General features: G+C 38.5%; 1 protein-coding gene across 4 annotated transcripts; it reads left to right on the forward strand.

Annotated features, from left to right (window-relative positions):
• Positions 1-1,984: 1,984 nt before the first annotated feature.
• On the forward strand, positions 1,985-23,717 carry tp73 (tumor protein p73). Of its 4 annotated transcripts, none has more exons than XM_085443976.1 (14): positions 1,985-2,293; positions 2,496-2,591; positions 3,592-3,742; positions 9,515-9,763; positions 16,554-16,740; positions 17,030-17,145; positions 17,699-17,808; positions 17,924-18,066; positions 18,684-18,772; positions 18,965-19,092; positions 19,527-19,693; positions 19,795-19,927; positions 21,369-21,462; positions 21,826-23,717. In XM_085443976.1, the coding sequence occupies exons 2-14, from the start codon at positions 2,533-2,535 to the stop codon at positions 22,222-22,224; spliced, it is 2,025 nt and encodes a 674-aa protein (XP_085300102.1). In that variant the 5' UTR covers positions 1,985-2,293; positions 2,496-2,532; the 3' UTR covers positions 22,225-23,717. The 4 variants fall into 4 exon arrangements, with proteins under 4 accessions (XP_085300102.1, XP_085300103.1, XP_085300104.1 ...); XM_085443977.1 differs by having other exon boundaries at positions 19,527-19,681; XM_085443978.1 differs by lacking the exons at positions 1,985-2,293; positions 2,496-2,591; positions 3,592-3,742 and adding an exon at positions 8,485-8,709.
• Positions 23,718-23,757: the final 40 nt, after the last annotated feature.

The raw sequence follows: 23,757 nt of genomic DNA on the forward strand, positions 1-23,757 counted from the left end.
TTTTGTTGATCAAGGTCGCGGTTTGGATAGCCTAATGGTCTTTTTCACATGGCTGATTCTTAGGGCAGTAGCCAATACAAATAATAGGCCCGCTAACAATAATGATGATAATAATAATGATTTAAATTTAATACTAGGCCTTTTGAAAAAGCATCAGCGTACAGCAAACAGAGCCTATGCAGACTATAAGGCCTGTGTTGCAATTTATTATTTGATTTGAATAACCCACTTATACTTTTTGTCTTTGAATTTCTTTATTAATTTTATTAGGATACATTTCAAGGTAAAACTTTCAATATGCACAAGGAGTGACATCCAAATACTTCAACCACGACAACGCTATGAATCCTTAATATTTCACGTGGCCCTAAGGAAGGCCATCGAATCTAAGACCATATTTTTAAAAATTGATTTATTCTCAATTAAGACTTTTCTCCGAATAAAATGGCCCTTGGGACGGCACCGTGTGTGTATGTGTGTTGTCATGGGTGCTGTAACCCTGGAGTGGAGATACAAAATAGACACAGGTGAATATCACAGAGGCGCAATGTCATATTCAAAAGGAGGGCGAGAGTCAGGCGACTAGCAATGTTTTATTGAAATAAAACGGTAATGTTTCTTATCATGGGAAAGTAGACAATTACGATAAAAATGTATATAAAATCATGTTCAAATCAAGTAACAAGTACATACCAAATCGTGCCAACGGTACTTTCATTCAATAGGCCTATTTCATTTTGAACTTTTGGGGTTTTTTTTGTTGGGTTTTTTTTTTGTTTTTTTTGGGGGGGGGGGGGGGGTTGCTTTTTTGTTGCTTTTTTCAGGTTTGAATGATCGACTTTTAGTATCTATCTATCTATCTATCTATCTATCTATCTTGATCAGTTAAAAAACGGGCTAAGTGTAAGTTTTTCCCCCTGTGGTGCGGGCTAAGTGAAAAGGAGGTAGGCTATGTGTCCAGGTGGAATGCCAATTAAGCTTCTCAAAGTGGGGAGCGGAGCTGCTGTCTTTTCTGCTGCTCGTATCGCACTGGTTCTTTGTCAGATCCCCTGTGCGAACATACTGGTTGATTTGGGATTTTCAAGGCGGCACTGAAGGACGAGCTGGTGGGAGCTGGTTTCTGCGGCGGCATACTCCGCGGGAACAGCGGGAACCTGAAGCCACACAGCTGAGCTGCAGCTCCACAGTTCCAAATTACAAGTGTCCACTTACGTGTGCGGGGGTCTCTTAAAGATGCGCAGTGCGCCTCACTATTGTTTTAATGCCAAATGCAATGGTTTTTGTGCCACGCATAATCCGCAAGCTTAATGGCCACAAAAACAATTACAACAAAAAGTAAGGAAACTAAGGAAAGCAGCCTTTGTTCAGGACACGTGACATCACTTTAGATGTTTACTGGGTTGGATATCGTCAATCGATTCCGTACAGACCAAAGTGAAAAGACCTCTGTTACCTGGAGATAAGACTATAGGGTGCAGTAGACTTACAGATTAAACTTAAACTCCTAAATTCATAGAATTTGAAATCTGTATCTCCAGCCACACTGGCTAAAACACCGAAGATTTGCGTTTATTTATGTACTGCAATTTACTTCTCTCAGCCTTGCACCTTTGCCACAGTTTTTGCCACAATCCTGCAGAGGGGTTACTAAGGAGATGTGACGCAGCCATGGCGGGCAGCAGTGGGTAGGCCCACAAAAAAATGTTTGTAGGACCAAATATGCCCGACAGGATTTTCAGTTGGATGTGTTCGTCAGCAAATCGAGCTGGAGACTCAATGGAAAATCAAGACATCCCCTTATCGCCTTTCCCGGTAGGCCTGTAGTCGGTTATGCTTCTATTCTAGGTTTTTGCAAACGAGGCTAACTTTGACAGCTCGATACTTATTTAACACTGCAAACATGCCCGGATGTGACGAGTACCTTCCTAAATTTCCACAATCATGCCATCATTTTAACTTAACAAGCGGCGATACTATGTTTTCTGAATAAAGTTGCGTTAATCTTGCGAACCGTGAAGACCGCTTCGCTCAGGAAACCAGATGCGCATCTACTCAGAGCTATCCTGACTTGCGTTTTTACTTAGGCGACTCCAGTCTGAATACATTTTCGAGTTGTAGTGCAGGCGTTATTTCCAGACAGAGACGGAGGATGTGATGTTCAGCCTTTGAGGGACAGAAGCCTCCCCTCGGAGTGAGACGGTGATGAGTCAGGCAGGCCCGGGCAAGCCCAGGCCCCACGACACCTTGTGCCACCTCAGTGGGACTACATTAGTGCGATCACACCTGGATGAATGTGCGTTTGTGTTTTGAACTTTTGTCTAATATATTTTTTAACATGGGAAAAAAAAACGACCATATATTTGGACTTGCACGTTTTAGTTTTTTAAGTTAAAAGTCAGTTTTTCGGTAATTGTTTCAGTAACTGCCGCCCTACATTTTTAATTAAGAAAATAGATCTTTGTGTAACTGTCCGTGCCTGTGTGTGTTCTTTGTAGAGTGGTCTGCCCCTCGCCAGACTACCCATCCTCTAAGATGTCCCAGTCCACTGTTACTGAAGAAGGAGGCACCTTTGAACACCTGTGGAGCTCCCTGTGAGTGTCAACATCACTGAAAACTGATATACTTCCCATCATGTTTTCCAAATTATATATTAATCTGATTAAAAATGTAAGTGTATCAAGTTAATTATATGATATATCTCTCCATTATCTAAAATATTATTTTCTTACAAATTACAATTCCTAATATGTGAATAATTTTAATGCCACAATTTTATACATAATATGAAGGAAAGTGAAGTCTTTTTTCTGTATAACACAGTGAAATTATTTAATATGTTTACTAGAGCTAAAGATAAATACTTGCCTTATCTAACAGCTGATTTATTTTTTTTCCTCTGTGTGGGCATTATTCAGCAAACGCTAAAAAGTACTGCTGTGTTTTAATACTTATTGGTTAAAAAATGACAATATTTCTTACTGCATAATGCACACAAAAAGAACAAAACTGTCACTATGAGATTTCAGATTTGATTTCTCATGTTATGATATTTTATTATTTTGGATGACAGATTATTTATGCAAGTAGGATGATATCTTTAAATTCACAAATTTGCTAAGAAAAAAGTATATTACCATAAAATTATTTCTTTTTATCAGATATTTCATTTTTATTGCGCTGAAAGAATAAAGATAAGCAAATAGTCCAAAATCTTTAAACTAAGCAGCAAGAGAAAAAGGGGGAAAACCCACATTTGCCTGCTGTCTTCCTTCTTAAGACACACAGCAGGAAATCTACAGCTGGAAGGCTCAAAAAGAAAAGAATCGGGTTGTATAATAATTGATCGCAAGGAATATAAAGGATCATATTTGGTTACAATTTAAGGAAGAAAGGATAAAAAATGATAGTACTTGGTAGAGATAAAGGGTATACTTGTATTCTATGACTTACATGGATAAAAAGTCTTTTTTTTCAAACTCTTCTTTTTATATAATTCTCTCTATTAAATGATACAAAAACACACTTGTGCTATAATTACTTATTGAAATCCCACATCTCAATAATCATCTTATATGCATTGTGTGTTCACAGAGAGCCAGACAGTACCTATTTTGAGCTCCCCCCAGGCAGCCAGCCAGGTGAACAACCAGTGCCGTCTACCAGCAACCCGGGGAACCACCACAGCACTGCAGAGGTCTCCATGGATGTCTATCATATGAGAGACATGAACGAGAATGTTATGGTAGGAAAATGAGTTCATCTCACACATTGTCAGACTTTGCTTTTATATAGAATCTGTTAAGTTTTTCTTGTCATTATAGGATGTGGTAGTTTATCTTGTGAGAACACACGCACACATCTAGGAATGTTTTTTTTTTGTCTACTTGTATTTTCCCTCCAGTGCTGAGGAGATTCCCTTCTGTGTTGTTTCCCTCTCCTCTGCAGCTTTTTCCCTCTCTATTTCCCTTCTGGGTGGCCTTTAGGGACTGTGAGGTGTGTGTGTGTGTGTGTGTGTGTGTGTGTGTGTGTGTGTGTGTGTGTGTGTGTGTGTGTGGGTGTGTGTGTGTGTGTGTGTGTGCGTGGAGAATGGTCATTAAATATCAAGCAACAGCCCCTTGCTGCTCCACTGCAGAACCATCTGTAGGCTGGGGTGTGTCTGTGTGTACATTACAAGCATGCACACACTGTGCAGGTGTATTCACCTGCTGGGCTTACCATCCACAGAAAAAAATGCATTTTTTTTACATTCCAATTTACAAAAAAACCCAATTGGGAAACCTAAAAAAGTGACCAAAACATAGTATAATGTACTGCAAATTCTTTAAAACTTATATATATCACAAGATGAAAGACAGACATTTTTGTTGTTTCTTGAAGAATGCAGTTATTTTTAACAAGACTCTGTAAAGTCCTGTGAATCTTTTTCTGTGACTATCAGTCTCTCACATCACTGTAGAGGAATTGTGGCCCTCTTTTCTTTACAGCCTTGCTTCAGCACATTAAGGTTTGGAGGCATTTGTTTATGCACCAAAGCATTTACTTGGGTTGAGGTCTGGACTTGGACTGGACCATTACAACAGCCTGATTCTTTTCTTTTTTAGCCTTTCAATTGTAGATTTCCTGCTGTGCTTGGGATCATTGTTAGATGACCAAATTTCAGCTAAGGCCTTAGCTATCAGACAGATGGCCTCACATTTGACTCTAGAATACTTTGGTATGGTTGATTCAATGACTGCAAAATAATCAGGTTCTGTTCTTGACAGCTGCTATGTTCTTCTTAGATGGGAGAGGCTTTCTCTGGGCAACCATTCCACACCTGCCATACCTGTTCGGTCCTTTTCTAATTCTACTGTTACCTAAGGTCTGCAGAATTTGAGATGTAGCTCTTTTTGGGGAATTTCTTTTAGTCTTTTATATTCTAATTTTGAGATGAATTTACACAAATGTCCACTCTTAGGAAGATTGTGGAATTGTGCTAAATGGTTTAGCGCAGAACACAGGCAAAATGTAAGCTTTTATAGAGGTGTCACACTTGCTGGTGATCCATTCATTCTTATTTAAGGATTTCAAAGAGTCCTATGAAAGCTTGCTCATTTTCAGTTTGATGTCTGCAGAATTAAAAGGTCAGGACAAGGTCACATTTCTCACTGTGCGACATACATTTTTATTCCAACAATAATTTACTTCTGGGAGACTCTAACAGCGTCAATATTATGGATTACCTTAATTATTCATAAGATGATGAAGATTGCAGGGCTTTTCCATTATTTAATTGCTCCCTTTTTTGACAATGTTTTGCTATCATTAAATTCAAAATGAGCTTAAAAATGTACAAATAGATTCAAAATACAGATAAATTAAAAAATCTGTTTCACTTATGGTGTCTTTTGAGTAAAATATTATAAATGAGCTTTAAATTATTTGAATACATTTCACATTGAATTCTGTTTACACGGTCTTCCAGCTGAGTCAACAGCAGTTTTATCAGTTAATTTATTCTCAGTTTTCTTACAGTTTCTTTTACAGGTTTTACAAAATTTATTATAATATACACTTTCATTTTGCCTAATTGTTCACTCCAACCACTTGATCTTTCAATATGAAATCAAAAGGAACTCCCAGCTACACTCAGTGTCCCCCCCCCCCCCCCCCCCCCTTCTTCTGATCTGGAGTATTGGTCAGATATAATCTTTATTTGGGCAAGTCTGGGCCTGCCAAGCTGGTTAATGAATAGTCATGAGAGAAAGAAAAGAGGTGGAGCAAGGATTTGTTGTTAGATGCAGAACAAGGAGAAGGCCCAGTAAAGTAAGGGAGACAAGTGGAGAACAGAGGCAGGACATCTTTTTTCCCTCCATCATGCCCTGCTTTAAAGCAGGTTCACCTAGAAATGGAGAACTCAGCTATTACAGTCACCCTTGAACAGAGTCTTATGAGAGACATCGTAGAAACACACTTTATTTTTTTAGAAGCTGTAAGATGCTGTTGGATGTGGTAAGTGAACGAGTGTAATTTGCTGATGTTGGGTCATATTCCTTCCTTTTTGCTTTTGGAAACTGCACACTTAGAGGAGAATATCTCATATTACTTTGTTTGAAACTTGGTGTTCGTTGTAGAGCAACTGTTTTTCAAGTCAATGGCAGTGCTCATTACTCATCATGCTGCGAAGACGCATGGATGTGTGAGATGTGCTTGAATTGGAGCTGCTCTTGAATTAAAACAATTTGATTAGTTTGGTGGAAAGATGGAGATAGTTTTATCACTACTTTGTCAAACTGGATTATTATGGAAATTCTATGATAAAGCACAAGCAGAACTCTCAAACACATCCTTATCATACCACTATATTCCAATATTAATCACTGGGTTTTAGAAATTGACCAAAACATTAACGTGATTTACTTTTTGCTTGAAAATTCTCTACAGAGAATTACAGCGTCTACAGATCACTGTGAAAATGAAATTTATATCCTATTCCTGCTCTTTGGAGATATTCCCAATAGAGGGCAACCTTCTTACACCGCACACTACTCTTTACCTCCACTTCTCCTCACCTCTGTTTAACATGGCTGGTGTCGTTTAGACATGCTTCACTTTTGATATAATACCAGACCGTTCATTTATGCAGCACAGTTATTCTTTTTGGTCATGCTGTTTCCTTAAATCAATTGGAAAATATAAATAGTTGGGATATTGTGTTGTTAAGTGCTGAAGGCTGTTTCATTGAGTAAGTGGCTCTGAAAACAGGTCATTAGGATTTAAACTGTCTCTTTATCCTCAGCCTATTATGTTTCACTCATCTTGACAGGTGAAGGTTGCTGCTGCTGCCTGAAGTAAATGTTTTAAGCCTTTAAAACTTTTCTTTGAGTGGCAGCTACCAGGATGACTGCCCATAGGGGACATCAGACGCTGCTGGGCTGGGAAGTGTAAACACTTAGACACATCGTATCGCGCAAACACATTTACTCACATAGTTGCAGTGGAGGTTTTAGCTCTGTTTCAACTTGTTATGGATTGAGTTTAGGTATTAAGACCAAGCACAACGCACCTGTGAGTGTGAGTCTCTCTTGCTCTCTCAGTGTGTGTGTGTGTGTGTCTATGTGGGGGCGTAGGCGTGGGTGTGTGTGGCGTTTTCTGTTGTTGACACATACACCTGGGCTTCTCTTGTGCCTCTAAAGCCCCTTTGATAATACCTATTAGATGGAAAATTTCAAAGGTGGTAAGCGCTAAGACACTAGAGGGATGTCAGAGTGATTTGTGTGCACTTTTCATGAGAAGACAAAAAAAGCATTCATGCTGATATTTGTCATGTTTTTAAAAAAAAAAAAGGATATGCACGTTCATCTAAGTTGATGCTATGAATGTGCTTCTTTCTGTTGTAAGATTATACATTTAAGACATTTGATATGAATGCTGGGAATTACATTGCATGTCTATTAAGCATTAATTAATTTTCCCTCTTTATCTGTTTATCCCAGTTGTATCCTGTGTGAGGTGCTATCTCACATAAACTCACGTTAGTGTCAATGTATGGCTCCAAAGTCCCACGCATGCGTGCATCCTCATTTAACCTGCATCGTTTGCATTAAGTCTTGGACATTGACCTGTGCTTTTGCTTTCAGCTGCTGAACCATGGCATAGAAACACACGAGGTTTACGTATCCTTGTGTAACTGTATTAAATTTTGTGTCCTTGTAAGTTTCAGCGCTCAAACTTAAAGTAATAAGTAGAAGAGCCCTGGGGAACGATCGTGTGGTGAAGTGATCCAATATATTTTCAGTTTATGGGGAAAGTGAATAGAACAAAATACAATAATAAAAAAAGGAGAAGTGCAGTGGTGGGCCAGGTAAATGATCACTCAGCTTTCCCGTGTGACACATGATTCTTCAGATAAATGTCCCTGTGAATTCAGATTCATCTCAGATTCATCTTACTTCCAGTCACAGTTTATAGATTTTTCAACTAGTCCCAGTCTGACAATTTATAAGTGGTATAACTGCTTTTGTGCTAATTAAATATTACTACCCTAATCCACCTTCCCACACAACCTTAGATGAAACAGTTTGTTTAACGATATTCACTGTAATTACATGCTCATGGATGGATTTTGACTTAAGCAAGTTTCATCCTTCTTTATTAAGGCTAGCAAAGTTTTGAAAAGTCTGTGCTAATTTAATGTTGTATTGATTGTGGGGGTATGACTGAGTGGCGGGGGTATCTGACCCTTGAACGCTTGTCCTTTCATATGCTGTTCTTCTTGCCTCTCTCTCTGTCTCTGTCTCTCTCTTTCTCTCTCTCTCTCTGTCAAACCAGACAGTGTTTACTTAGTGCAGGCCTTCACAAGGTGTTTTGGAGCATGTGTGTACACGCACCCCGGCATTGCCGTCTATGTCCGGGCATGCCATAATTAGAATGTCGTACAATTTGTTGGGTTCCCATCCCTCTTTCCCTTTCTGCTTCTCTCCTCTCATCTCAGTCTATCGTTTCTCTCTCTCCTCACCAGTCCTCACCTTTCTTCCCTGTCCTGGCAGTACATGCGCCTATGTGTGAGTGAGTGAGCGTGGTATGTCCACTGATGCACACCTTGCTTGAACTCTGTGGTTAGGCTCTGGTCCAGCACTCTCTTTGGTTTGCTGTGTTTGGACGTTTGACTGACTGAAGATTTGACAAATGAGACCAAAGCAGTAGAGGATGTACTACGTGAAGAAGAAGGTAAAGGCTTTTGTTTTTGTTTGGTTTTGGAGGGTTTTTTTGGGTATGTGTGTGGAATAGAAACGGTTCAACTGGAAGCTGCCATCAGCTTCAGTTGTTTGACACGTGCACAATGCGGGCAACAGGGATGAATCCAGGAATGTGTTTTCACACTAAAGATTATTTTTGGTTTTCAGAATATTCTTTGCTGCCGACTTTTCTTGTTCTGTCTCAGTCAACTGACTATCTATTGGTTTCATGTTATTCACAGATTGTTTTAGTTTGAAGAGCAGGAGGTAGACTGTGGTGGACTGCAGCTTGTGTTTTCTAACTTTTTTTGAAATCACATGTTTTTAATACTTTTTCCTTCTACTGTAGCTTTTGAGTTTAAAAACAAAATGCAGGCCTCACACGAGACACTAGCAGAGTTCAGTACATCAAATCTTTTTTTTCATCCATCATACCGAAGAGAGAAAAGAGAATGGCAGGCAATTAGGCAGATCACTCCTGTGTTTTACAACTCTACACCTCTTATAGCCCCAAGGAAGGTACAGTGTGGACCTCACTGCAAGTGCCATTCACAGATTCACCTCTACACACCTGTTGATGTCGTTTTTATGTATAAATCATAAAATAGTTACGCATGCCCCCACACACACTGTGCATCACGCGCACTACCCACATCTCCCTTCCAAGTGTAACCCGACCTTCCTTTGAGCCTCTAAGCCCCTGTCTCTGTGACACCTCTACCTGTGTCCTCCCTCTGCCTTTTCCCCTCCCTACCTCTTCACCTCCCTCATTGCCTTTTCTCTTCATTTCTTCACAGTCCCAGTACAACTTGCTGAGCAGCAGCATGGAGAGTCTGGGGAGCCGTGCGACATCCACCAGCCCCTACAGCTCCGAAAACGCCTCTTCGTCGGCCGTGCCCACCCCCTCACCTTACTCCCAGCCCAACTCCACCTTTGAGGGCTTGTCGCCTGCCCCTGCCATCCCTTCTAACACCGATTACCCTGGGCCACATGCCTTCCAGGTGTCCTTCCAGCAGTCCAGCACAGCCAAGTCAGCCACATGGACCGTGAGTATATACACACACACACAAACACACTGTTGTGGCTATGATGTGTGCTGGTGTATGTCTGTGCATGCAGGCTTCTCTTACTCTTTCTAGCTCTCTGTCTTACTAAGTAACTCCCTTGAACACACATAAACATGCACACAAAGACACCCGTTCACATGGACACTCACTCAAGTCAGTACATGTGCAGGCGTGCTATGTGTAAGCGAAAGTAGCGCACGACTCAGTGATTCATCTTGTCCTGTACTCACCTTTTATGAGTCTGTTCTGTGTTAGTCTTTTGGAAGACTTTGTTTGGTTTCTTTAAGTAGTTCGAGTGAGAAATAAAAATATCATATCATATGAGTTTATGTAATTTAGAGGTTATTTTGATTAATATATTTTGGTGTACTGTCTTTGAGTATATTAGAAATTGCTGCCTCATGTGTTGTTTCACTTTATCAGTGCAATAATCCATTTTAATGATAATGTAATTACACAAATAGTATTTTAAGGTTGCTTGATTATGGCAAAAATCATCGTCATGTTTTGGTTTTTTTTGGTCAATATCAATAGGTCTTTATTTATAGCCAATGCCTGAACACATTGTAGCACAACTTCAAAAATGTAGACATTGTGTTATTTTCTTAGCTGACTGTAACTGCGTGTAGACTGATTTCTACTTGATTGAACTGGGATAAAAATTCACATTGGATGTGATGTTTGCCTCTTCTACTCCTCTAGAATGAGCTACATTAACAACTTTCAGCTGGAATTCAAACTTTTGAGGTAGTATTTTAAAAAATAATTTAAAAAAAATCAGAGGAATATGAGTATTGGAAATTTACACACCAATTATCAATTCTAATGAACGCAATGCACACAACTACTTTGTGATGTGATTGCGGTGAGGGGTAGGTGAAATAGAGGCTGTGTGTGTTGTTATGACCTGATGAGAAGTCTGTTCTCCTCAAAAAGTGTCACCTCCAACTGTCTCACAGTTGACCTCCCAGAAACAAGTGAAAGATAAAGCACACTTCCTTCTGTGTGTGTGTGTGTGTGTGTGTGTGTGTGTGTGTGTGTGTGTGTGTGTGTGTGTTTGTCTCTGTGTGCATTGAGGCCTGTGAATGTGTCTGTGTGATAGATTGAGATCCTCTGCGTATGTGTTTGCTAAAGTTAATCATGCATGGTGAGCTTCTTCATTCAGCCCTCAGTGATGTAAGAAGATCCTCCTCTGGACATTGGAACTGTGGTCTTTGACCTGTTGCTTTTCTTTCTCTGTCTCTTTCTTCCTCCGGTCTTAGCACACACTCATGGCTGTCACCTCTGGCGCCTAAAGTTCCCCCTCTTCTCTCCTCTGCTCTTCTCTCCTGCCCTTGAGTATACCTGTCATCTCCTTTGTCTAACTTCTATTCTCATCCATTTCATTAAATCTTCTGCCAAAACACATCCACAGAAACCAGAGAAAGCATGCACAAAAATATTAGTTTGACCTGATGACTTACTGCCATGAAATGATCCGAAAACTTGTTGTGACCTGTTTGGTTTAATGTGATACTTACTATTTACCCTGCCTTTTTCTACCTACGGTGCCATTTTAAAGTTCAGAATGCATCTTTTGACTTCATTCAGAAAGTACATAACATCCGAAAAAGAACTCTAACAATACCGTTTAGCTTTTAATTAAAAAATCAATAAAAGCCTGCCAACAGACCTCTTGTTTTTACAGCAAAACTCTTAATAGTTTTTGAAAACTGTATTTTGCTACAATTTTAACAGAACAGAAGAGAAATATATTTTTTAAACTGCCTAACAATTTAAGTTATAGCGTCTTGCGTGCGTGTGTGTGTGTGTGTCTCTCTGCGCTATAAGAGGAGAAACAAAGGAGTGTTTGACTGGCACACGACTTAAGATACAAATGATGAGGCAGCAGAAAAGGATTGTGAGGAAACCTGTGATTATTCAGATGCCTCTGCTGCCATTAAACAGGAGGGATTAGAACAAAAAGAGAGACTAGGTGATTGCTCATAGCTTTGGTGGAGTTTACTGTAATGCTTTGTTTTATCTTGAATGCCTGATTATAAGACCGGCAAATTATAAGTGTTATTATATAGCTATGGAAAAAAGAAAATGTTTAATCTGTGAAATGACGGAGTATGATAATATATGATTTTCTACTGTATAAAGCATTGATTTCTTTAAAGGAAGTGTTACAGATAGTTAAAAAAGAAGTTCACCACATGTAATACCTACAGAATATGCAGCCGTTTGAGGTAAAACATCCTGGAATATAGACATAAACTCTTTCCCAATAAAATGACAACATATTTACATTTTACTGAAAGTGAAGTAAATAATTTTACTGAAAGTGAAGTAAATAAAACAATAATCAGAAAGAAAAGGCATTCCAGTCAAGCCTCTCAGGATGACTACATTTCTACTAATGGTAGGGGATTACCCAAAAGATTGCATGAGGATTTATGTGTGTCTGAAATGTGGATGCAAATATGGGTGTGCGTATTTATGCGAAATTCAGTAAAAGACCCAAGTTTGAACTTGTTTGGAAAAAAGGGATGACTATAAGACTGAGTCACCTTGTCTGAATGTAGAAAACAGGAGTTTCATGTGTATTCCTTGTGGCCTCAGGCAATGTGGAATACCAAATGGCATAGGGGCATATTCAATACGAGCAGCTTCCTAGCTGCCCTTCTTCATGCCCCTCTGCCTTTTCCTCTCAAGGGAAGATATCTACTTATTCCATTGAGCATTTTTCATTAAATCCCTTCGTCTCACATTCCACGTTATCAGTTTAATCAGAATTGCTGCCATTATTTTTCATAGTAGGGATTATCTGATTACTGGGGGTTTCTCCTTAATACTGTAAGGTCTTTGCCTCGAAGTGACTATTGTTGTGACTTGGCACAGAATAAATAAACTTGACTTGACATCATTAGTGACTGACAAAGCATTCGGTTGTGGTATATAGAACTTGTCATTAGATTAGTCCAACTCTGGTACCTTTCAAAGGAAAAGAGACGAGAAGTCAGGTGAACACAGAGGAGGAGACACAATCCTGGTTTTCTCATCTATCAAAGTATTTCCACATAGAGTTAGTCCATCCAAACCCATGTTAAGCTGCTCTGGCAATCAACCCCCCCACCCCCACCCACGTCTAGTCAAGACAGCATCCATTAGTGATAATAGCTCTGAAACTCTGCCACTCTCCTGCCCCTTGAAGATGATTCTTCTGCTTGGATGCAGGCAAGCATCACCATGGCTAGAAATAAGATCTAACACCTTAGTATTGTCATATAATAAGACCCCTTTCCATACAATCAGACTTTAGTTTGTGTGTAAGTGTATATGCACATGCATGAGTGTTTGTGTGTCTGTCTGTGTGTGTACAGTATGTGGCAGTAGTAGGAAGGGGTGTGATACACTCAGGATGCAGGCTCGAGCATGCACTACACAGCGGCTTGTCAGAAGCTGCTCTTCCCAGCTATTAGCCTCTCTCCGTTAGGACACACGTCCCAACATGTTCTGCACAATGCATCCCTCCCTTCCTTTCCTGATGCATCATCCAAAGCCACATCACCATTGGTTTTCCTGCCAAGCATCAAATGTGGGAAACCAGAGTTGATGAGAAAGAGAATTCACACATTTGGGACGCATGATATTTCACAGGGGAAATAAATGTGCTCCTAGTTGGAGGACTGATCGTTTTGTGCTGTAAAACAAGTGCTTTTGTAGTATACAGTGTTTAAAGAAATCAGCCTAATCAGCTAATATCTTAACTAATTTCACTATAGAACAGGGGCTCTTGTTGATGTTCTGGACTTTGAATTGATAACAGCTAAGCGCCACAGAGAAAGCTAATATTTTAAGCATTAGGTCATGCTGTGTGTCCCATAATACTCTGTGAAACACAGTGTTTATGTTAATACTCTAAAGGAGTTAACCGTAAGACTCCATGTAGCTACTTGAAAATCACTAAAGTCGAATGGCTTTATCTTATTTATGTTTTATTTATTTAAATGTTTTTTTAATAGGCTCTTATGGTTCCCTCATAGCCTAAGCTTTACTTTTTGGATTAGACAAAAAAGATTACTATATTGTAAGATTATAATTCATTATGGTTCATTAGATCTTTTAACATGGGTGACTTTTAGGTTTCCTATACTAATTTACTTCCAATACACGATGATTACAGTGTATGAAAAGTCAGCTTATATGGTACTGTATATCAGCTCACTGTGTCTGTGTGTGTATGAATGTACATAAATAAATCTGATATTTGTTACGAAAATTTACAGCGGGCAAGCTGCTGCCTGTGAGTATGGATGACAGTTTGGCAATTAACACCTCTTCTCAAGGAACCTGTCAGGGCCTGTCTCCATTGGTCCACCGTGTAGAAGCAAAGATGAATAGATGAATGGATGGATGGATGAATAGATGGATGGATGGATGGATGGATGGATGAATAGATGGATGGACAGATGGCAATAAAATTCCTGTCCCTACCATTATGGCATAATTTTCTAAACTTGATCAGACAAGAGTCTTTTGGTGTGGATTTATGTATGTTTCTGACCAAGACAAACATGTGAGCTTCTAATACAGATCTAATACACTTTTACTGCAGTAAATCACAAACTCTCAAAATGACACACTGACCAAAGGAAATACAACATGTACATTAAAACAATGTTTTGGCAGTGGCTAAAAGCACTGTTCGCAAAACTTGTCCATCTGAAAGTCAGAAAGAATATTATAAGAGTTAACAATTTATCACAAAAGCGGTCGATCAAAAAACAGTTTTCACTAAATTGGTGAAGCTTTTACTTAATTTTCAAGTTTCCTAAAAGTTTCATTTAGGAAACTTTAAATGAAAAAAAATTAGACCACTATTTATCCGAACAACTTTAAACACAACACTACACTTCTTTTGATTTCCAGCAGGATACGTGCCAAATTTCTCCTTTTCTTGCAAGAAAAGCATAAACAGACAGATGTGTATACAGAGATTGCTTTGTTCAGTTTTTAAATTAATAAACTGTATTCTTACAATTTATTCTTTTACCCCTCTGTCCATTTTTAATTTCCTTTTCTCAGTCACCACAAGATTTATTCCAACTCAGTGACAAAGCAACTGATCCAAGTTTGGCATATTTGTTCTCCTTCTCTTCCTCTTCCTCTCTACTCTCTGTGCCTTTTTTGTGTTTTGAAACAAAGCCCAACTTGTCCATCACTCATCTTTTCCTGCATCAGATACTGCAGTTCTTTTAATAGCACTGCACTTCTGACACCAATACAGCTACATTTACACACAAAGAAATATGTCTGTGTGTGTAAAAATGAAATTTAAAAAAGTAATAAAGGGCAAAAAATAAACAAAAAAGAAGGGAAAAGGAATAGTGTGGTCGTGATAGCCGCTGTCTATCAGTTACAACTGAACCAACTCACAAACACGTTCATGTGGCCTTTCCTTTTTATTGTTGGCCTCTGTAATGCAGAGATACGTGAATCCTGAGAGTCAGATAACCTGAGAATGAAATTCTTCACTTTTGTCTAATAAATTTCTTTCTTTACTATCACAAATAATTCTTGTTTGTTTGTTTTTAGAATTGCCAACACACTGTCCTATACTTATCATGTAACCTGCCGTGTTCCATGAGTCTCTCTCTATTATTTCTTCTCTCTGTGTTTCTATTTCTTTTTGCTTTCTATAATCTAGAAAATGCAAAGAGACAACTTCACGTGGACTCTTTGTTTTTTTCTTATGCAGCAACACAAATGTTGACCTGCGAGTGCTGTAGTTCTCCCATACGGTACGCATTTGCATTTTAAGCTCACTTTAACAAGTCTACACAGGAAAGAACAGACTTTCTATTTTTTTTCCTGGAAGGTCGTAGTTTGATCACAACAGGAGAGATTTTTAAGATTTTGTGATTGTGTTGGGGCATGTTTAGGCCATTTCATTCCTTGTGATGTCTTTGGGTGCATGTGTAATGGCATTTCCACATGCACATTCATGCGAAAGCGCATGTATGTGCATGTGGAAATACTTGTAAACTGAGGAATTAGTGAAGACTGGTTGTGCACAGATCAGCATATTTTTATTTCACTTTAACTAGATGACTGCTACGCTTCCTGTAAGAAACTGTATTTTTCATACTATTGTCCAGAGAGAAGGTGTACAGTTACGCTTTTTCTCTATCACTTGCAGTATCTCACATTACTACCCACAAACTAAGTCTTCTGGGTAATTATCATGTATTCATGCTACACAACATTTACCTTTATAACACAAATGAAAATTTATTGCTGACTGGCTGATGTGTTTCTCTCTTCCATTCATACTCCTCTGCTCTTTATTTGACAACATTTGCTCTCATTCATGGTTTTATGTGGTAATTATAGTGTGCTGCTTTTACACCAAACTTTTTTATTATCATATTACGCAGCTCTTTATCTGTCCACCTTGTCTTCTGTCTCTTAGAGACTTATTTTTTTGTCTGCTGATAGGTGACTTAATTGTAGGTTATTTAATTTTGAGACAACAGTCCCACCTCCTGAAAGATTATTTTTGTAATTATGTCACTAGTAGTGTAATGTGTTCTCTTATTACGTTTATATATAACTATTCTTGAGAGCATGAGACGAAAGTCACTGGAGCAAGACTGCAACGCCTCATCGGCCATGACCTTTTGATTGATTTGTTTTTGCTTTTTTCACAAGCACATTAAATTCCCATTTATAAGTTCAGACCACTGATTTGAAACTTGACCGCGTGTGTTCTTTCTCTACCCAGTACTCTCCCTTGCTGAAGAAGCTCTACTGTCAGATTGCCAAAACCTGTCCAATCCAGATCAAGCTATCCTCCTCTCCTCCGCATGGCAGCATCATCAGAGCCATGCCCATCTATAAGAAGGCGGAGCACGTGACTGAAGTGGTCAAACGATGCCCCAACCACGAACTAGGACGAGACTTCAATGATGGTACAATCTGCTAATCTCTTCTTTTGAACATAAGTAATTATGCTGACATATTTTATACTTTTTATATGTCTCATTAGTGTTTGGCTAATTCTTGCTTGCATGGGGGACTGCAGAATGAGCATGTAAAATGCAAGTAACAGGGAGCAGCAGAACGTTAAATGCAGTTCACTTAACAACCACAAGCATCATTAAGAACAACAGTTTTCTGGACATTATACTACACAATAAACTGTACCTCGTATCTGCCAAGTTTAAATAAACCAACTCTCTCTCATGTTTATCTCCTCAGGTCAAGCAGCTCCGGCCAGTCACCTGATCAGAGTGGAGGGAAATAACCTCTCCCAGTATGTGGATGATCCTGTTACTGGCAGGCAGAGTGTCATCGTCCCGTATGAGGCTCCACAGGTTGGTGGTAGTGTACTTGACCTGCAGCGGGTCATAACAGCAGAGATATACATATGCATTGTATCAAGTATTTAAAGATACACAGAAAAAGCCTCTGATAAAATTTAGTTGTTTGTAAAATGGGCATTTTGCAGATATTTCTTTTGTTTTTGGACATTAAGCCAAGAGAAAAGACGAGACATATGATGAACACGTCAAAGAAACAGTCAGCTACAGTTAAGAATTTCAATACGAGGCTCATCTATAAATAAAGATGCCAGACATGTCCACGCAAGCACAAGACTCATCATGTCTGTCATGAAAAAGTTAATATAAAGTACATTTGTCTCTCATCACATCAACGTGCGCTACAACACCTCCCTCTGGTGGTGAATTGGTGTTTTTGAAAAAAAATTACTTGAGCGATGAAAAGAAATGAGCTTTTTTAAATACCGAGACCTAAAATGGTGTACAGTTACAGTTACACTTCTCACCATTATATTATGGTGATATAAGTACTTATACACTAATGGAAGCAAAGTAAAATCTAAAACCTTGTTGCTCTGTGTTACAGGTAGGGACTGAGTTTACCACCATCCTATATAATTTTATGTGCAACAGCAGCTGTGTGGGCGGCATGAACAGGAGACCTATCCTCATTATCATCACTTTGGAAACCAGGGAGTAAGGCAACAATTCATATTTTATACACAAACAGAGATATTTGGTTTGACATTTCATCACTTTTTTAAAACATGCTGCAATTAGTACATTTTCTTCTTCTATATAATCTCTGCAGCGGTCAAGTGTTGGGCAGAAGGTCATTTGAAGGTCGGATATGTGCATGTCCGGGCAGAGACCGCAAAGCTGATGAGGACCACTTCAGGGAACAGCAGGCCCTGAATGAGAGTGTGGCCAAAAATGGAAGTGCTAACAAGCGCAGTGAGTTGAAATAAGACTTCATGGGGAAAAAGTTTGTTTTAAATTATAACAGTTAAAGATACAATCATTTTAGCTTTTAAAGTTTCATTCACTTGTGTTTTCCTAATTTAGTTTTCAAATATATAAACAGTCTAGCCCAGAGGAGCATGGTGAATGTCCAAGATCTAAATTTGGACAATAAGTAGTCTCCATAAAGATCAACACACTAACAGCTGAAATCCCAGATATTAAATCTTTTACACCCAATTGAATTGATACTATACTTTGCCATATAATTTCATAACTATTCTTATTTGTAGAATCATATTCTAACTGGTGTACATTCTTATGTGTATTATTGTAGTTTCAGGTCTAAAGCGTGCTACAGTTTCATGTAATGGAAGACTGTAAAATTTTATATTGTGTATTGTGGTTCTAAAAAACCCAACTAGGAACAAGGACTTGAAATTAGCAATATTCATACCCCTCTGTATAAATGAAATTAGCAATAATTATGTGCAGCACATCAGCTTCATGTGAAACGGCATCATTGTTGTTGTACATCATGCTTGGTTGTTTGCTGTCTAAAACAGTGGTATAAATCTGCTTAATTATGCTTCTGTTTCTCTTATCTGCAGATTTTAAACAGAGTCCAACAAACATTCCCAGTCCAAACATTAACATGAGGAAGAGGCGGCATGGAGAAGAGGAGGTTTACTATATTCCTGTAAGAGCTTTCACACGTGTATAATAAGAAAATTTAGATTCATCTATTAGCTTTCTAACTGTCAGACTCACAGTTTGTGAGTTTTTTGCTAATTTATTAAATTGTTGGAACAAAAGCACTATTTTTATTGGATGGACTGATTCAGCAGTCATTGATGGCTTAGGATAACGGTTGTGTCATGTTTGTGTGTAGGTTCGTGGTCGTGAGAACTTTGAGTTGCTGATGAAGATTAAAGACAGCTTGGAGCTGGTGGAGCTCGTGCCACAGCAGCTGGTGGACTCCTACAGACAACAAGCACAGCAGCAGCTGCTGCAGAGACCGTGAGTCACTTCAATGCACATACACTCATTTGGCTCTACATATAAAAGTTGTGTTTTTTATTTTATTAGGAACGTGCATCGGATTTGCCCGTTTTGCTGTTGTTCCTGCATGACCATAATATTGTCATTCCAGGTTTAATGTTGCAACTGAGCAACACTCAATAAAAGTAATGTATTACACACTACTTGTTACTTTTTCTTTAAAGTAATGCAGTGCATTACTTAATTACGTCATTCAGCCAAATTTAGGCTACTGATTGTGGTTTGGTTGTGACATTGTTATGATGATGTAGGAACAACATCAACACAGTGCAAAATTCCAAATGCACATTGAGTCTTCTGTATTTCATCAAATTGTAAAGTGTCTGTCATGCTCAGTAACACTGAGACAAACTCTTTCTCTAATCTCTGCAACATTCGTCTTTTTCCGTTAGGAGCCACGTGGCATCACCCTCCTCCTATTCTCCACTGTCCAACATGAACAAGCTGCATTCCCACGGAGGCCTCAGCAAGCCACCCTCAGTCAACCAGCTCGCAGGACAGCAGCCCCAGCAACACCACACTGCCCCCTCTTCCATGGCTCATATGGGTGATTATCTATGTGTGTGATTTCGTTTCAAGACGTTACTTCCAAAACTGTTACAGTACTTTATCCAAGGTTGCTGCTGTTAGTTTTATTGATCACCCGTCCCTTTCCTACAGATCCAAACATGCTCAACAGCAACCACATGCAGGCAAATGGAGAAATGAACGGTGGCCACAACAGTCAGAATATAGTGTCTGCTTCTCACTGCAGCCCGCCCCCTCCGTATAACCCTGACCCCAGCCTTGTCAGGTACCTCACCCTCCAATGACACTCCTCCTTTACTCACCTGTAAAAAATAAATTAAAAAAAAAAAAGGCCTCTTGACAATCAGATGCACTTGTCTGGTTAAATGTAAACTAGTGGCATAAGAATACTTTACTTTATTTGGCCATGTTTACATAGTATTATGTCAAACAGTGTTTTGGAAACGTTCTATTTTGCCACAAAATGTGACAAGATTGAGCTGTTTTTTTGTTTTGTTTTGTTTTTTTTAAACATAATGTTGTGGCTGTTTTGTAAAAGCTTGCAATAACAATACAGATCTGTAAACACCCTTTGAGAGTGCCATAGTGAAAGCCCACTGAAGACTTGGTAACATGGAAAAAATGTGTATACATGGCACAGTTAAAGTGGAAAAGAACGATAAGTAGAAAGGTCAAGTCAGTAATATTTAAAATAAAAGTGAAAAGAACATTTTTTGTTTTGGGGGTTGTTGTTTTTTTCAGTTTTAGCCCCTTTAATATTAAAATGTTCCTGTTCCGTGCAGAAAAAAATGAAAACCAGAACACAGCAAAAAAAAAAAAAAGAAAGAAAGAAAAAGAAAAAAAAAGAAAAAGAAAAAAAAAGAAAAACACCAATGCTTTCAGCTGGCTGGATTTATTATTTCAGGTTTCTGCTAGATGCATATAAGTGTTTAAATCACATGTTTATCAGCTCTCATTAAATAATACAGCATAACCTCTCAAGACTTGTAAAACCTCTGCTATGGATTTGTTACCTGCACATGAAAAGCAGAAACTGTGTGTCTTACCTAGTTCTAAATTCCTTCACACTGACACTGTGTAAACAGCCATTCTTTGCAATGCAATGCAATGCAGCAGATTTTTTTCTTCAAAAGAAATGTTTAATTTCTATTTAATTTTAAACTATATTTTTTCTTTTTTCTTTTTAATTAATTTTACTTTTGTAAGCTATTTTATCCATTTTGCAGTCATATGACTTGCTCTTGCAATTTTAGCATTTTTGATACAGCAGGATTTGTCGTTTTGTTTTTGCAGACTATTATGTTAATTAAACCGTTAAATTGTACAGCTAGCTTCTTTTTCCAGTTACTTTGTATGTTACCAAAACGTTAACATTCATGTATTTATAATAAAGCTTCTTCATCAAAGCAATAATGGCCTTATGAATCATTAATATTGTATAAATGTATGTTTATGGTTTTAATTTCACTACAGTTCTTCAGATGTATAGTTTCTGTATCCTTTAGTTTAGATCTGTGCCCTAAATCTCCCTCTTATTTTACTTAGAATAAGCTATAGGGACTTGTCCCCCTATAGATATTACTACAGTAAATCCAGAAAATACTTGTTTTTCTCTTTCAGCTTTTCTCAGGAGTAATGTTTTTGTTTAAGTCCCAGTTTTAGGTTGTATCTCTGGTCTAAGCAGGCCTTCTTTTCTCCCCATACAGCTTTCTCACCAGTCTGGGCTGTCAGAACTTCATTGAGTACTTCACTTCCCAAGGCCTCCAGTCTATCTACCATCTCCAAACTCTCTCCATGGAGGTAACCAGTTTGTTCCTGCACATACAATCTACAAGCAGTAGAAATAATAGACATAATAAGAAATGTTACATGTAATTATTAAAACAAATAAAAGAAAGAGAAGAAAAGGTAAAAATGGCAACAAAAAAAAAAACTGCAATAAGAGACACAAAACAGAAAAGTAAAGCAACAAGGTACAAACAAATCCCAGATAATTACTGACCACTAGTGATGATGCAAAGAATTACCTTATTAAGCAGGCTTAATACTTCCTGACTTCCTTTTGCATTTTCAAGCAAACACGTAAAGACACACTCTTATTGCTTTGTGTTTGCTTTTTTGCTACACTCTTGAACTCCTCCAATGTCTGTGTGCCCTCACTAGGATTTGGGTGCGCTAAAGATACCAGAACAGTCCCGCCTCATCATCTGGCGAGGTCTGCAGGACATGAAACAAGGCGCTCCCCTGCAGCTGCCTGCTTCTTCTCATCATCATGACTATCATGGGCAGCAGCTACTTCGCTCTAGCAGCAACATGACTGCCTCCGCAATGGCGGCCATTGGGGCTGCAGGTGGGGAACTGCAACGCCAGCGGGTCATGGAAGCTGTGCACTTTCGCGTCCGCCACACCATCACTATCCCCAACAGGTCCAGCGTTGTTGGGACATCAGGCATGACGGCTGCTGATGAGTGGGCTGACTTTGGTTTTGACATGCCTGACTGCAAGGTGTCACGGAGCAAGCACTCCATCAAGGAGGAATTCATGGAAAGTGACATTCACTGAGACTGAATAAAATCTTGGATCTTCTTTCCCAGAAGTTATTGTCAGCATCAGCTTACTGCAGTGTAACTACGTGACTAGGGTTGTTAAATATGTGTTTAGCTGCTCTTGTCATATTTTGATGATCAATTTTGATTCTGAGATATTTTCAGTGTGCTCATGCACTTTCATGTGCAGCCAGAAGTTTGTGCTTGAACTGTTGTTCCATCTAATATTTGAAGATAACATAACAAAGTTTACGTCTTCAGTCTTCAAAGCAAAATGCATTGTAACAATATAATTGTCAAAGCAATGCTGAACACACATGATCTGGACTTTGCTTTTTGGAACGCTGATAAGTGCAAAAGCAATTTTTTTGGGGGTGCACTGTGCAATAAGTAATAACACATTTTTCTTTTACAGCATATGTGACATTGTTCACAGTAACATAAATGTCAAAAGAGGTAAATCACCACTGCATTTTATGTTTAGATGCCAAAAATAGGTTCTCATCTGACTTTTTTTTTCTTTAAGTTGTCCTTCACTTGTACAAATGTATATACTTTATCATGTAAATGTTTTGGAGTAGATGTTGTTGGAAATAATAGAGTCAACATGATGTATCTGCTGTTTGAACCAAATGACTAGAACTGGGTAAATCGAATCCATAACTATGGGAACACAATTGTGTATTTTCAGTGGGTATGATAACGTGATGACCGTAATGTGGTTCGGTGTGGTGGTATCGTTTATGTGCAAAAAAAAAAAAAAAAAAGTGCTTTGGTGTTAGTAGTTGTACGCTGACACTTATTGTTAAAAATTAGGTATTGCCTAATACTTTTATTACGTTCTAGAAAATATGCCGCTCATTATTTTATAGTAACACACTGCAACACAGATAGGAGACAATCAAACAAACAAAAAAAGCATACTCAGTATTATATCTTAATACCAGGGATTTGATTAGATTTGTGAATGGATATTGTGCTATCCCTGTACATCAAGAAAACTAGATAATGAGCAGCATTTTTGTCCTTGTATTTGTATTTTGAAAACCTTGCAGGGCAAGGTACTCATAAATTCATTATAGCCTACTCTGTAGCTAATCTTCATGGCACTTGTTTGTAGGTATTTAATAACATTCCACTTTAATTTCTGGATTGCCATCATGAAGCTGAATGGTTCTCTTATTGTGTTATATTTGCTTGACCTTTACTTGTACCAGGGCGAAGGGTTTTGTCTCCCTTTCTAAGGCCCATTCTTGGAAAGACAATTTTCGTCGTTTTTCATCTCATTATTACAAATGGTCAGAGAGAGAGCACTTTAATGCGATTAAATCATTTAGGTGTTTCAGTATTAACACCACAGTGTAAATAAAAGAATTTCTCCGTTTCTTGTTCTGTTTTTTTTTTTTTTTTTTCAAAAGAAAAAAAATTGTTTACTGGTGTGTTTTTATTCATGAGCGTTCATTCGTTTCTGCTGTTGTTAAAATCACGAATTAAATTGGTTAAAACGTCTGCCTCTGCGGTCTCTTTTTTCAAAGTGACAAGGTTTTCA

This window comes from Copadichromis virginalis, linkage group LG20 (genome assembly GCF_057382275.1).
Source record: "Copadichromis virginalis isolate Kocher_CV1m ecotype Utaka linkage group LG20, C_Virginalis_male_GT1.1, whole genome shotgun sequence".
Classification (NCBI taxonomy): domain Eukaryota; kingdom Metazoa; phylum Chordata; class Actinopteri; order Cichliformes; family Cichlidae; genus Copadichromis; species Copadichromis virginalis.

Coding starts and splice junctions, on each gene's coding strand:
- tp73 (XM_085443976.1), top strand. CDS start 2,533: ATGTCCCAGTCCACTGTTACTGAAGAAGGAGGCACCTTTGAACACCTG. Junction 19,093..19,526: donor CAGCAGCTGCTGCAGAGACC/GTGAGTCACTTC, acceptor TTTTTCCGTTAG/GAGCCACGTGGCATCACCCT. Junction 21,463..21,825: donor TCCAAACTCTCTCCATGGAG/GTAACCAGTTTG, acceptor TGCCCTCACTAG/GATTTGGGTGCGCTAAAGAT.